The sequence below is a fragment of the Dermacentor silvarum genome, chromosome 10 (genome assembly GCF_013339745.2).
Source record: "Dermacentor silvarum isolate Dsil-2018 chromosome 10, BIME_Dsil_1.4, whole genome shotgun sequence".
Taxonomy (NCBI): Eukaryota; Metazoa; Arthropoda; class Arachnida; order Ixodida; family Ixodidae; genus Dermacentor; species Dermacentor silvarum.
The window spans coordinates 93,966,249-93,979,215 of NC_051163.1; the positions used below are offsets into that span (position 1 = coordinate 93,966,249).

The 12,967-nt window shown below is 48.7% G+C and overlaps 1 protein-coding gene across 20 annotated transcripts in view; it reads right to left on the bottom strand.

Moving 5' to 3' along the window:
• Nucleotides 1–12,967, bottom strand: part of LOC119466292 (cuticle collagen 2-like) — a 1,179,781-nt gene that overhangs the window by 667,004 nt on the left and 499,810 nt on the right. For 4 of the 20 annotated variants that reach the window (XM_049656725.1, XM_049656734.1, XM_049656736.1 and 1 more), the window contains exon 1: nucleotides 12,381–12,672. The exons of 14 other annotated variants lie outside the window; for them this stretch is intronic. In XM_049656725.1, coding sequence (XP_049512682.1) covers nucleotides 12,381–12,453 — 73 coding nt within the window. In that variant the 5' untranslated portion in view covers nucleotides 12,454–12,672. 2 more of the 20 variants (XM_049656724.1, XM_049656731.1) reach the window with 2 other exon arrangements.

Here is a 12,967-nt window from a genome sequence, read left to right on the forward strand (position 1 = left end):
CGGCTGCTGCAGCGAGGGCAATGGCCGCCTCTTCTGCCTCCGCCGAGTTCAGGGCACAAACCGTACAGGCCGTCCTTATTAGTGTTGCTCGGGGCGTAAATGGGTAGTTGAAGTTGTTGATGATCTTGGGGAGGCTAATTACACTGATTGCGTACTTGTTATGTGGCAAGGAATATTGAGCAGCGTCGACGTATGCTGCTTCGGAGTTGGACCCGTGGGTTTTGTGCAGGGAACATATCACTTATGTTTGTCATAAACTCCTGTCATACTGTGCTATGACAGCACCGAGACGTAGGCGGCTGTTTCATGACCTACATGACACGCATGTCATGACATTCATGTCATGAGATGTCATTTATGTTCGTCACATACTCTTGTCATATTATGCAAATATTGGTACATACCAAGTTAACGAAACGACCATGAGAGCACAAAGACGTAGGCGGCTAGATAGATAGGCATACAGACAGACAGACAGACAGACAGACAGACAGACAGACAGACAGACAGACAGACAGACAGACAGACAGACAGACAGACAGACAGACAGACAGACAGACAGACAGACAGACAGACAGACAGACAGACAGACAGACAGACAGACAGACAGACAGACAGACAGACAGACAGACAGACAGACAGACAGACAGACAGACAGACAGACAGACAGACAGACAGACAGACAGACAGACAGACAGACAGACAGACAGACAGACAGACAGACAGACAGACAGACAGACAGACAGACAGACAGACAGACAGACAGACAGACAGACAGACAGACAGACAGACAGACAGACAGACAGACAGACAGACAGACAGACAGACAGACAGACAGACAGACAGACAGACAGACAGACAGACAGACAGACAGACAGACAGAGACAGAGACAGACAGACAGACAGACAGACAGACAGACAGACAGACAGACAGACAGACAGACAGACAGACAGACAGACAGACAGACAGACAGACAGACAGAGATAGATAGATAGATAGATAGATACTGTCAAAGTAGCAAATGTTCGCCAAGAAATGCGTCGCATTTAAAACGCTAGAGAAGGGCGCAAAGCAGACGTCCTATTCCAAGAACGTCCCGCAGCTGTCGTGTCGTAAGTTTAGAGCTTTCCTTGACAGCCCTTGATGTTGTGAATTGTTTGGATATGCAAATCCCATGCTTCCAGTTCCCATTAACCGGAGTGTGCCATGCGTTTGTGTTCTTTCCTCGCAAAAGCGACTTGATAGGAGAGCGATGGTCTAACACCAGCTAAACGATCTACAGGTAAAATTTGTGACACTCCGCGGCGCGGATGTTTTATCTGCAAGATGCTTTCTTCCGCACTCTACCATTCTGCTCATTTTCGGTTCGTGAGAGTTGTCACTGGCTAATGGGTTCCCCTTTGTCACTCAGTCGACCTCTGTGTAATCTGCAATGGGAAACAAGTCATAGTGACGTGTCGCTCACGGAAGTGTGACACCTGGGCAGAGCGCAAACACGCACGCGTGCAGACAAGCACCGCAACGCTCACATATAAACACCTAAACGTACACAAGGTCAATGATAACAGCATTGTGCGCAGTTTCAGCTAGCAATTAGGAGGCCCGGTACAAGGCCGGGTCTTCGATAAGGAACGCCGACACGACAGCCGCAATCTCTGACCTTTGTATCCACGCCATCGACGCGTATTCCATTTGTGGCACCGTCTTGTTTGGCGAAGGAAAACAGAAGTCACGAGCCGGCTAAACTCTAGAGAAATGCACTATTTGCTTGAGCGGTTTGTGCGTCTTCGCGTTGGGGGCTCTTCAAGTTGATGCCTCTCAGTCTGGGGTAGCTCAAAGCTCACAACGCTCGACCTAGGTGATAACGTGCACGAGCGCCTACATATTTACTGGAAAGACAGCGCTCTCTGACAGACTGTATTTTAATGGCTTGTGGTCCATTGCACTGAACATGCACTGTGATAGGAGATGAAGCTTCCAAATGACAGATAGAATCATTTTTTTATGAATGTTGCCACTCAAAACTTCGAAACTATATGGGTTTTATAGGTATAGGTGTTTTAAATGCGAAGCATTTTTTACGAACATTTGCCACTATGACAGTATATGTACATATATATATATATATATATATATATATATATATATATATAGCCGCTTACGTCTGTGCGCTCTCATGGTCGTTTGGTTGACATAGCATTTACCAAAAGCGGCATAGTATGACAAAAGTGTATGAGGGACATAAATGATACGTCTTGCCACGACTATGATGACATGTGTGCCATGTAGGTCATGACACAGCTGCCTACGTCTTGGTGCTGTTATGGTCGTGTCGGTAATTTGGTAGGTACCAAAATTAGCATAATATGACAACTGTGTGTGACGAATATAAATCATAGGTCATGAAATAAATATAATAAAATGCGTGTCAAGTAGATCATGAAATACTTGCCTAAAATGACAATCACCCACCGAAAAAAACATTACCACTCAAAAACCACTGAAATGGGTTCTGACTTGGGTACTAAGTAAACGAAGCACAAAATGATTATGGTAGAAGTCATAGACATGAGCATGACTCAACAAAAGTGACAATGACTCAGCAAAAGAGATTAACATTTAGAAACCACTGAAATGGGTTTTGACGTGGGTACTAAGGGAAGGAAACACTAAAAGATGGTGGTAAACGCCATAGTCAAGACGATGACTCAGCAAAAATGACAATGACTCAGCGAAAAAAGACAAACACTCCAACAATTTGTCGCAGTTTCATCCGAAAGGCGAAGAACCAATTGCGATAGCAAATTAGTAGAGAGCTATACGGAGTAAGGATAGTAGTTTTATCAGCTGTATAAACTTACACATGCAGCAGCACCACCAACGCGCAGAATTGTGGTCGACGCCGTCCGCGTTTCTATATAAATACGTATTTGGTGCCGCAGCTAAACGTCGCCTCCCCTTCCTCCCTCCCGTCCCCCTACAACCTTTCGCGCGAGGGAAAAGTTGCGTTTGCTCTCTATATACGGAAATGAGGAAAGAGACGCTTAATTCTGCAGCCCTTCAGGGAGCTGGGCGCAGAACGCCCATTTGCTCTCCGACGTGCGTTCGCTCCCCGTGAAAGCGCGCGTCCCTCGTTCCCTTTCACTCGCACATACAGCGTCCGGAGCGCGGCGACGATTTCATCGCCGTTGACGTCATACGGAACCTCACGGCGACGCCGTCAGCAGAAATCCGCTTTGGAGTGTCCATATAATTGCTATCGCAATAAAACCGATGAAATGGGTTCAGATGTGGTGCTAAGTGAATGTAAGGCTAAAACATTGATGGTCGAAACCATAGTCATGTGCACGACTAAGGTACGGTGGCTAGATGGGTAGGTGTGCCAACCGGCCCGTCTGGAGCTTAGTTCACCGCTTCTCCGCGTCACGACGCAAAATTGGCGTTGCGGTCAGTATAAGGCTCTGGAGCGCGCGTCGTCTGCTACAGGTGGCAGACGGCGCGCGAAAAATAAAGCCTGTAATGGAATAGTTGTAAGTCGTCTGTTCGTGTCAGTGTGCAATGTGAAGAGCTCCGGCTATCTCTTACTGTTTGAAAGTTCCTGAAGAGATATGTAATGTTCCTGGTCGGAAAAATGACCGACGAGATTAGCGGCGCTATTGCTCCACCAAAGACCACCAAGGACAGTCACTTCTTCGCTCCGAGCTGCAAGTCCTGTTCTAAATCTCTGAAAAAGCGGCCTAAAACAGCATTGTTTTCGGTGCGAAAAGAGCCTGTCCTTTTTTAGGAAATTGGAACTGGCCCTTCATCGAGCGGTCAAGAAAGTGCAGCCGACATCGGTTGTGTGCGAGCGACACTTTTAAAACGTTTTATTCAGCGCGATTTCACCCATGTGGTCAATGGAGAGTTTGTCCTGATTTCAAGGGAGCGTCCACGGGTTACCAGCGATGCAGTGCCATCAATTCTGCCTGGTGCCTACCTCTCTAAAGTGATGTCCCCCAAAAAAGGAAAAGTAATAATTCTTTCGGACTGCGATCACAACAGATGATTAAGACAGCAAGCTGTTCTGAGAATCCGGAGAGATACCAGGAACGAGATGTTAATGAAACCTGTGCGAATGGCGACGACCACTTTCAGTTTTCTGCACCTACAAGTGCTTAGATCATCAGCTCGTGTGTTCTGCCTCACGGCCGCTGGACCCGGCATCCAGTGCCGCGTTTTCCGTTTGCATGAAAAACGGACACAGTATCACGCTCACTAAAGCCATCCTAGTGGAGCCGTGTGGTCATATGTGCGAGCTAATGTTCCCATACCAGGGAACGCTGGTGCAGAGACTGTTAATTAAATCTCCTCTTGTGGAAGTAGACAAAATGCTGCCATGCCAAGGCATTAAAGCCACGCATAAAAGCTGCCATGCCACGCAAGAAAGCACAATAGCTGGTTTTCTCGAAATTGAAACATTATAACTCGCTAAATATGCCATAAACACGTTTCCATGTACCGTATAAAACCATTAAAGTTTTGTTTTATGCATGGAAAAAATGCATCTACGTCTTCAATGCAATGGGCTGGAGCGCCCCGTATATATCAATAAATGTGACCAATCGCCAAGCTAGAAAATTGGCTTCAGCATTTCGTGTTTTCTGACTAGATGACAACCACAAATTCCTCAGTCTGTCTCTGCCTATGGTGCCCAGGACGCTATAACGCGTACTTCAAAGCTAAAATCAGAGGCCGTTATACTATCACACACGCTGCTCGTCTACACAGCGCTCCCGACGTTGCACGCAGCTGAACCGTTATACTGTCCGCAGGGCCATTTCTGCGTCATGATGCGGAGAAGTGGCGAACTATGCTCAGTCGGCACACCTACCCATCTAGCCACCATAACTAAGGATTTAGCCTTAAAGTCTCTCAGGCCTAGCTAAAGGGACTCCTGAGGACTCATCACATCAATGACATGACAGACGCGTCATGTAGGTCATGAAACAGCCGCCTACATCTTGGTGCTCTCATGGTCGTTTCATAAACTTGGCAGGCTCCCCGCACACTGCTTCGCATAACATCGATTCCCACAGGGCGTGGGATCTACCGGCTTTTTTCAACACGGAATCTACTACGCCGCGGTCTGTCTTATATCGGGTTCGTTAACTCATCAGCAGAGTAGTACACGCACCGAAAGGGTCCTACAGCATGAACCATCAGCATGAACCATGTGACATAGTGAGGCTTCTCCTTAACATTGTGAGGCTTCTCCAAGGGTTTCTCCTTAGCGGGTTTAGCGTGATAAGGACGTATTACTTCTTTTTCATATTGTCGTGTATACGCTGCTGTAGAATACACGCTGAATGAGGATCCAGGCGTTTTTCTTGGCGATCGGGGCTGGAGTAAGCCTCCGGTAGCTTGCGCTAGAACTCTGGCCAGGATGGCAGGGCACTTTCGCGGTACATAAACCACGTGCGAGCACCATCCTGGAGGCTGAATTAGACGTTCCTGAGTTTACCGCTGTTGTCCCACTCGTTAAAAGCAGCCACGCGCGTTTGAACTCCACCAGCGAGTCTTCCACGTCTTGAAATGTGTCGCCATGAAAAGCGGTCGGCACTTGGTGGTTCAGCAGCGTTAGGTAAGTCGGTGTCACCCTTTCCGTAGTGTTCGCAGTGACGTCATAAATTCGCTCATCCACGGCGCAGTGTTCGTCTCCTCGTAATCACGGGCGCATCGAACTCTCATAAGGCTCGACGAAACAACCCGCTGCTGCTGTCGAGTTCAAAGGCCGCGCTATCACGCGAGATCGCAGAGTCAATGACTGCATAGGCACGGAGACAAAGCTTCCTGAACGCAAGCAGCTGCGTCGCCGATGACAGTCCGGCGTTAGAGAGTTCCGAGTACGCCTCCCATTCCACGGCAGCGCAGATCAAACGGTCGTTGTTGTTGTTGTTGTTTGCACGTCTTTACTCACATTTTTGCAGCTAAAGTGCTGCGGTGAACTGATTTGGGAAGTGGTGGAGGTGAAAAGGAAATGGAGACAGTGGTGATAGGGGAGACTTAATTATCTACGCCATCGGGTCTGACGCTGTCGCTAGTACGCACGACATGACCCATTGGCTGTTGCCTCTGGATCATCCAAGAATTCATACAGTGACCGCCATAGCTCGTTGCCGGTCGCAGCGCTGCTGTGCCTCGGTAGTGTGCCCAGGTCTTCAGTGAGGTCGGTTGCCATTCCGTTTTGAGCGAAAAAAGGGCCCTTTGCCTGGGGCCAGAATATAGCGGGCAGTCCTAGATTAAGTGTTCCAAGTCCACCCGGTTGTTGAAGTTGCTGCAGGTCCCTGCATGCGAACGCGCCAGGTCACGAGGGTCTTCCTTTCTGCGAAAACGCTGCACAGGCAAGGGAGTGAGGAGGCTTCCAGTCTGTACCTGCCGGAGCAGAACCTACTGCCGATGAGTAGCAGCCTGGGAGGGAAGGGGAACTATGTCATTGGGGTTGGATGTAGTGAGGAGATAGCTGCGCCGGTGTCGTTTGGCTTCGGCTATTGCTTCCATGGGATCCTACCACTGACAGTCTATTTCCGTGTCTTCAGATACGTTGTTCAGTAATTGTTCGGACGGTTTCGACTGCACGAATAGTAGCATGGCTCGCGCTAGTCGATGGGCCTGTTCATTTCCTGGTATGCCCGTGTGCCCCGGGATCTAGTGCAACTGAAAATCACGGCCTTGGTCACGTAGACGACGCACGTGCAGGTGATGTTGTTGGACCACAGCGGGGGTTTTGCGAGTGTTCTTACAAGCTCTAAAGGCATCTTGGGAGTCCGTAAACACTCTGCAGTGGTGCTTAGCATCTCTTGAAAATGTGTTACCAGTGTATTGAGCATGCTTCACAAAACCAAGGATGGCATACAGTTCTGCCGTACAGCTGTGAACGATATGTCTCGTGAGGTGGAGTTTACTGCCCCGTTCGGCGGCTTCTATATTTGTCTACGCCGTTGTGAGCAATGGCTCCTCCTCTGGTCCTCTGATAGGAGCATCCACATAGACTATATGACACCTTCCAGAGTGGTCGTTGCCCTCGCGTAGTTGGTGTATATATTTCTCATGGCGTTTGGCGTGGGCCTGTCTCCTAGCGGGTTGATTTTGTCTCAATATCTGCGGCAGTGGGTTGGGGTCCGCAATTGGTATGTGCTCGCAAGGGGGAGATATGGGCGGAAGCACAGGAAGGTTAGAGATGCCATGCCCAATTTAAGACAAAGTGGCCCTTCCTGCATTTGTGGACTTGAGGCGTGTCACATGAGTAAGCTCGTGCGTTCAATTAAGATCAGCGATGTCACCCAAAGCACAGCAGCTTTCGAGCGCATGGAGTGGCGTGTACCTTGGCAGTCCTGGGCCGCTATTTTGTAGCGATGCCTTATGACTTATTCTATACCAATCTTATCATCCACCGCTCACGGCCGGCTTATCGTGTTGACAACGCGAGCGGACCGTCGCTCTGCCAAAGCGCGATAAGGCATTAGCACCGGAAAGGCATCGCTACAAAATAGCGGCCCTGTCATTACTCTCCTTGCCTCGTTGTTGAGGCGTCCTAGGGTAGGTAGCTTAGCTGCCTTCGAGTGATCGGGTGAAAAGGGGGTGCCCCTTTTCAGGATGCGAGACTGTAGTAAAGCCTGGACAAAGCGTCTCATTTTTTTTCGTGGACGCCCCTCGTACACTTGGCAATTCTGCGGAGTATCTGAGTGGCCTGTTTGGTGAATTTTACTGTTCCGTTGAACCACGTTTTAGATATACACTGCGTATGCGGATGACCCGCTTCCTGTGAATGGCTGTCTGCCTGATCGAGAGATGGACGCTGGATTTTTCGTCTTCCTTCGACTTTGATCTTTTCCAACTATGGATAACGAAACTTGGCCTTCTCCGGCGCTAGCGGAAGCCCTATCTCCCCTGTGAAGCTCTCGATGTTATTCAACGCTGCCTACAGGGCCTCCTCCTGTTCTCCCAGGGAACCTCGCGTAGTCGAGAGCATCACATCGTCTGCGTAAAAAGCGTGCTCAACACTTCTGATTTCCTTTAATTTTGCAGGAAGAGTAGCTAAGATGACGTTAAATAATGTTGGGGAGATTACGGCTCCCTGGGGCACTCGAGTCGCGTTATGATGATAAGAGCTCAGCACACTGCCTACTTCAACTTGAAACGTTCTGTCCTGCAGGAACGTATCAATAAAGTTGATCATGTTGCCTTTGATGCCCATTTCTTGTATGCCTTGCGTGATGGAGGTGTGGGGAAGGCTATCGAAAGCCTTCCTGACGTCCACCCCAACAACTATGCGAGCACACGAGGACGAGGTATTGAGCACGTCCTCTTTTAGGCGGAGCATAATACCCTGACTAGAAAGACCAGGCCGAAATCCGTACTGAGTGTGAGGCAGAAGACAATTTTCATCCAGCTACCATATCAATCTTGCGTTCACCAAGCTCTCCAAAAGTTTTCACAGACATGACGTGAGAGAAACTTGTCTTAAGTTGCCCAGGCAGTTTGGTGGTTTGTTCAGTTTCGGAATACGCTTGACAATCAAATGTCGCCATTCTTATGCGAGAGTTCCTTCTTTCCATATGCGGTTAAATTCCGCCAGATCTATTTTTCACCCTTCGGTCAGGGCAAGCTCGAAAACTTTTTTGGCCAATTAAGGCAATATTCAGGTACTAATGACCATCCAGCCCCAGGGCAATTTCTTATAACAGTAAATAGTCCAAGTTTTTAAACCTCGTGTGACCCGAAAATCTGCAAACTGCCCGGCACAGGGTATCAATGTTCTGCCCCATGCTTCGTCAGCAGGCACAAACAACGGTGCTGTATTTGGCATACAAGACATTGTCGGGGATATGCTAGAGGTCGCAAACACTTATGGTGCTGCCTCTGCCCTTCAATCTGCTTTAAGCAAGGACCACAGCACTGGCAGCAGTAGCACTGGCAACCAACCTCCGCATTTTTTAAGCCTGTTCCTATATGTCGAAAAGTACAAGAAATTCCTCAAGTTCTGCAGCACCTTCCGATGATTTTCTGAGTCCACGTTTTGGGTACCTCGACTTCATTATAGCTACCAGCCGGCTCAGGCGTCTCACAAGATGTTCTGTGGCAGACACTGAATTTGAGCACTTATGTGCATCTGATCTAAACGGAAACATGCCTTTGCGCGCTTCTTTCTGAAAATTATGAAGGCTAAATTTATTTTCATTTACTTTCATTTACACAGCTACCAAGCGCATTCACTAAACGCGCGCGCCGAGATATGGTGGCTAGAAGGGGAGGTGGGAGCAATGCAGCCTTCGGAAAGCACGGCGCGTGATGCAGTGAATCATGATGCCGAGTGGTGGCGCGCGCCTCGACGTTTAGGAGTCATGACGTCGACCTCGATGGAGTCATGACGTCAGTGGTTTACAGGGTGGTGATGCAGATTATAAAAGACAGACTGCAGGCATGGGTGGAGGGCGAGGAGGTGCTAGGGGAACTACAAAATGGGTTCCGGAAACAAAGAAGGTTAGAAGATAATCTGTTCTCATTGACGCAGTGTATTTAAATAACAGAAAAAGGAACACAGGCCCCTATGGCTCCCATTTCTGGATATCAAGGGGGCCTATGACAGTGTAATCCAAAAGGATTTGCGGGACATACTGCGCACTCTAGATGTGGAAGATGGAGTGAGTAATCTTTTAAAAGATATCTATAAAAGTAACAAGGTGCTTATAAAATGAGAAAACAAGGTATCTGCGCCTATAAAGATACAGCCGGGGCTTAGGCAGGGGTGCCTTGTGTCACCTTTGTTGTTCATGCTGTATGTACAAGAATTAGAGAAAAAAATTAGAAGCGGACTTGGTTTCAACGTATCCTTTTTCAAGCAACGAGAGTGGATTAAACAGTCATTACCAGGACTGATGTATGCGGATGACATTGTACTTATGGCTGACAGCAAGGAAGAGTTGCAGGGATTAATGGACATCTGTGGTAAAGAGGGATATAGCTTAGGTTTGAAGTTTAGTAAAGAAAAATGGCAGTCATGATTTTTAATGATAATCAGGGCAGCGATCATAGGATACAGGAGGTTACGCTGGAGGTAGTGGATAAGTAAAAATATCTTGGAGTGTGGATAAACAATGGGGCTTAGTACCTAACGGAACCCGAAAAATATGTAGTGGTTAAAGGTAGCAGGAATGCAGCTGTGATGAAAAATAGGGCACTGCAGAATTACAATAGGTACGAAGTGGTGAGAGGGATTTGGAAATGGGTGATAGTCCCTAGTTTTACTTTCGACAATGCGGTCCTGTGCATGAGATCAGAGGTTCGAGCAAGGTTCGAAGTTAAGCAGCGAGGAGTAGGTAGGCTTGCTTTGGGAGCACAAGGAATTACATCAAATCAGGGGGTACAGGGTGACGTGGGATGGACGTCATTTGAGGGCAGGGAAGCCGGCAGCAAGATAGAATTTGAGGAGCGATTGAGAGAAACGGCAGAAAAGCGGTGGCCAAGGATAGTTTTAGTTATCTGTACATGAGGAATGTTGACACAAAATGGAGGAAGCGGACCAGAAAATTGCCAATGAAGTATTTGGACTGCAGGAGGGATGCAAACAAGGAAACAGCGGTTAAGAAGAAGGTTAAAGAAACAGAGAGCGCTCTATGGAGGACAGGGATGCAGACGAAAGCAGCACTAGGCACATACAGAACTTTCAAGAAAGAAATTGGCAAAGAAAATATCTATGATAATTCTAGGGGAAGCTCTTTGTTGTTTGAAGCCAGGACGGGAGTATTGCGGACTAAGATGAACCGAGTCAAGTACCAAGGTGTAACCACGCTGTGCAGTGCGTGTAGAGAGGAAGAGGAAAAGGCTGAATACCTCATACTTTTGTGTGAAGGGCTTAACCCTACAGTGCAAAATAACGGGGCTGATTTTTTCAAAGCATTGGGGTTTAGGGATAGTGGAGGCAAAATACACTTTAAGCGGGTAGAAATAACCAAACGGAAGTTATCTGATTGGTGGCTAAAATCAAGGCAGGGGTGAAATTTCACCAACCACGAAGTACAAAATATGTTAATAGTCATGGCTAAGTGGCGTATTTTACCGCCCGATTTAAAGGGTTCAGCCACAGCCACATCCATCCATCCATCCGTCCGTCCGTCCGTCCGTCCGTCCGTCCGTCCGTCCGTCCGTCCGTCCATCCATCCATCCATCCATCCATCCATCCATCCATCCATCCATCCATCCATCCAGATGCCTCCGCTGTAGTTTGGCTGCTGCCGGAGCAAGCGAGTGCGCTTGGTTGGCATGGTTCTGTTCGGTTCTTTGTGATCCACAATCGTTTCTGTTCGCATTCACGCTGTGCAGTTGTGCCTCCTTGTGGTGACAAAATTTTTACACGTTGCCATGCCGTCAGGAGCAATGGGAAGTCGCATGAAACTACAGACACACTGTTTGGCGCCACAACAGGCTGTTTCTGCTAGAATAGCAGAAAAAAGAGAACATTCCATTTTGCGGTGCCTGATGACGATGATGCACTTCAAGCGTGGCAGCAGGACAGAACCAAGGCAATGTTGCTTGCCGTCGCTTGGAGATACTGAGATTATTTTTTTATTCCACCTAATTACATAATTAGTCATAATAAATAACCAGCTTCTCAAATACTATATTTAAATGAAAAGTGTCAATGAGGAAATTGTAGAGCAACACGAAAAACTCCCGATACAGCTTTCTGTTGCTCAACACGTGCTTACATAAAACCATTTTTCCGAGCGTGAAAGAAGTCCGCGAATACACGCAAGGTGGCTCGAGTGGAAGGTCGCGCGGCAATTTTGAGTGTATTTGCGGGCTTCTTTCACGCTCGGAAAAACGCTTTTATATAGTACGTGTTGAGCAACAGAAAGCTGTATCGGGAGTTTTTCATCGGTCGCGCCACTCAATAGTTCTAGTACACTCTAACTCCGCCGCCGCCGCCATTGCTCTCACCTCCCCCTTTTAACCACCATAGCCGAGATATCACGTCAGCCCGATTGCACGTGTAGCAGCCAGCGCACAAGGTCAACGCGCTGAGGGCCGCCGCGTTGGAGATTGTTCGCGCTGTTGACGGAAACAGCGGCCCTCGCGGCACTCTAAATTTGCATCGCGTTTCGTGCGCTCCTCTACACCTATATTTCGAATGCCGCCGAAACGCAAACAAAATTACGCAGTGAGGTTGCGCCAGCTAGAGAGGAGCGGCTTTTCCGCATTGGCAAACGCTGCGCCGAAGCAGACGCACATACGTAGCCATATGCGAAAAGAGGCGTCGTTTGCTTCGCGCTGTGAGACGGGTCTCGGAGGCTCGCTAAAACAACGCAGCCGAAACAGGACGGCCCAACAAATGAACACTTACTGAACAGACAGCCGAGGACGATCACCGTCACCGCCAAAGCCGGAAGCCCGCCGAGGTTGCCGTAGCGTGCCATGTCAGGAATCCTCTCGGTCGAGCAACCAAACGCTCAACGCCGGGAGAAAATAAAATAACACCTCCGGCGGGGCGTGGCAGGTAGGAACGGCGATGTCGCGCAATGAATCCAGAATCCCCCGCCAAGCGAATCAAGAATCCTCACGTTCCTCTGTTGCGGTAGTAAAAGTCACGCAGTAGTCGCGGTAAGCCTGTCGCACATTTGACACAAACGTGCACGGCACACCGTCGGAACGACGACTGACTGAGAATTCACCGAGCACGGGGTATTACGCCGGAATCGTGGGGGTAGTAGCGTCAACCGCCACGTCACTTCCCACCGACACGGCACGCGCGATAACCCAGCGCGAACGTGCTTCGAACACGTTCGAACGACGTCACGCTTCTTGTTTGTCACCGATGGAAACCTAAAACCCCTATATATAAAAAGTAGCGCCATTCTTAGATCTTGCCGCCACCGCGCTCACCCCCGGCGTTTCCTCCTCGCCGCCTCCGGTCGCCCCAGCCTCCTCCGC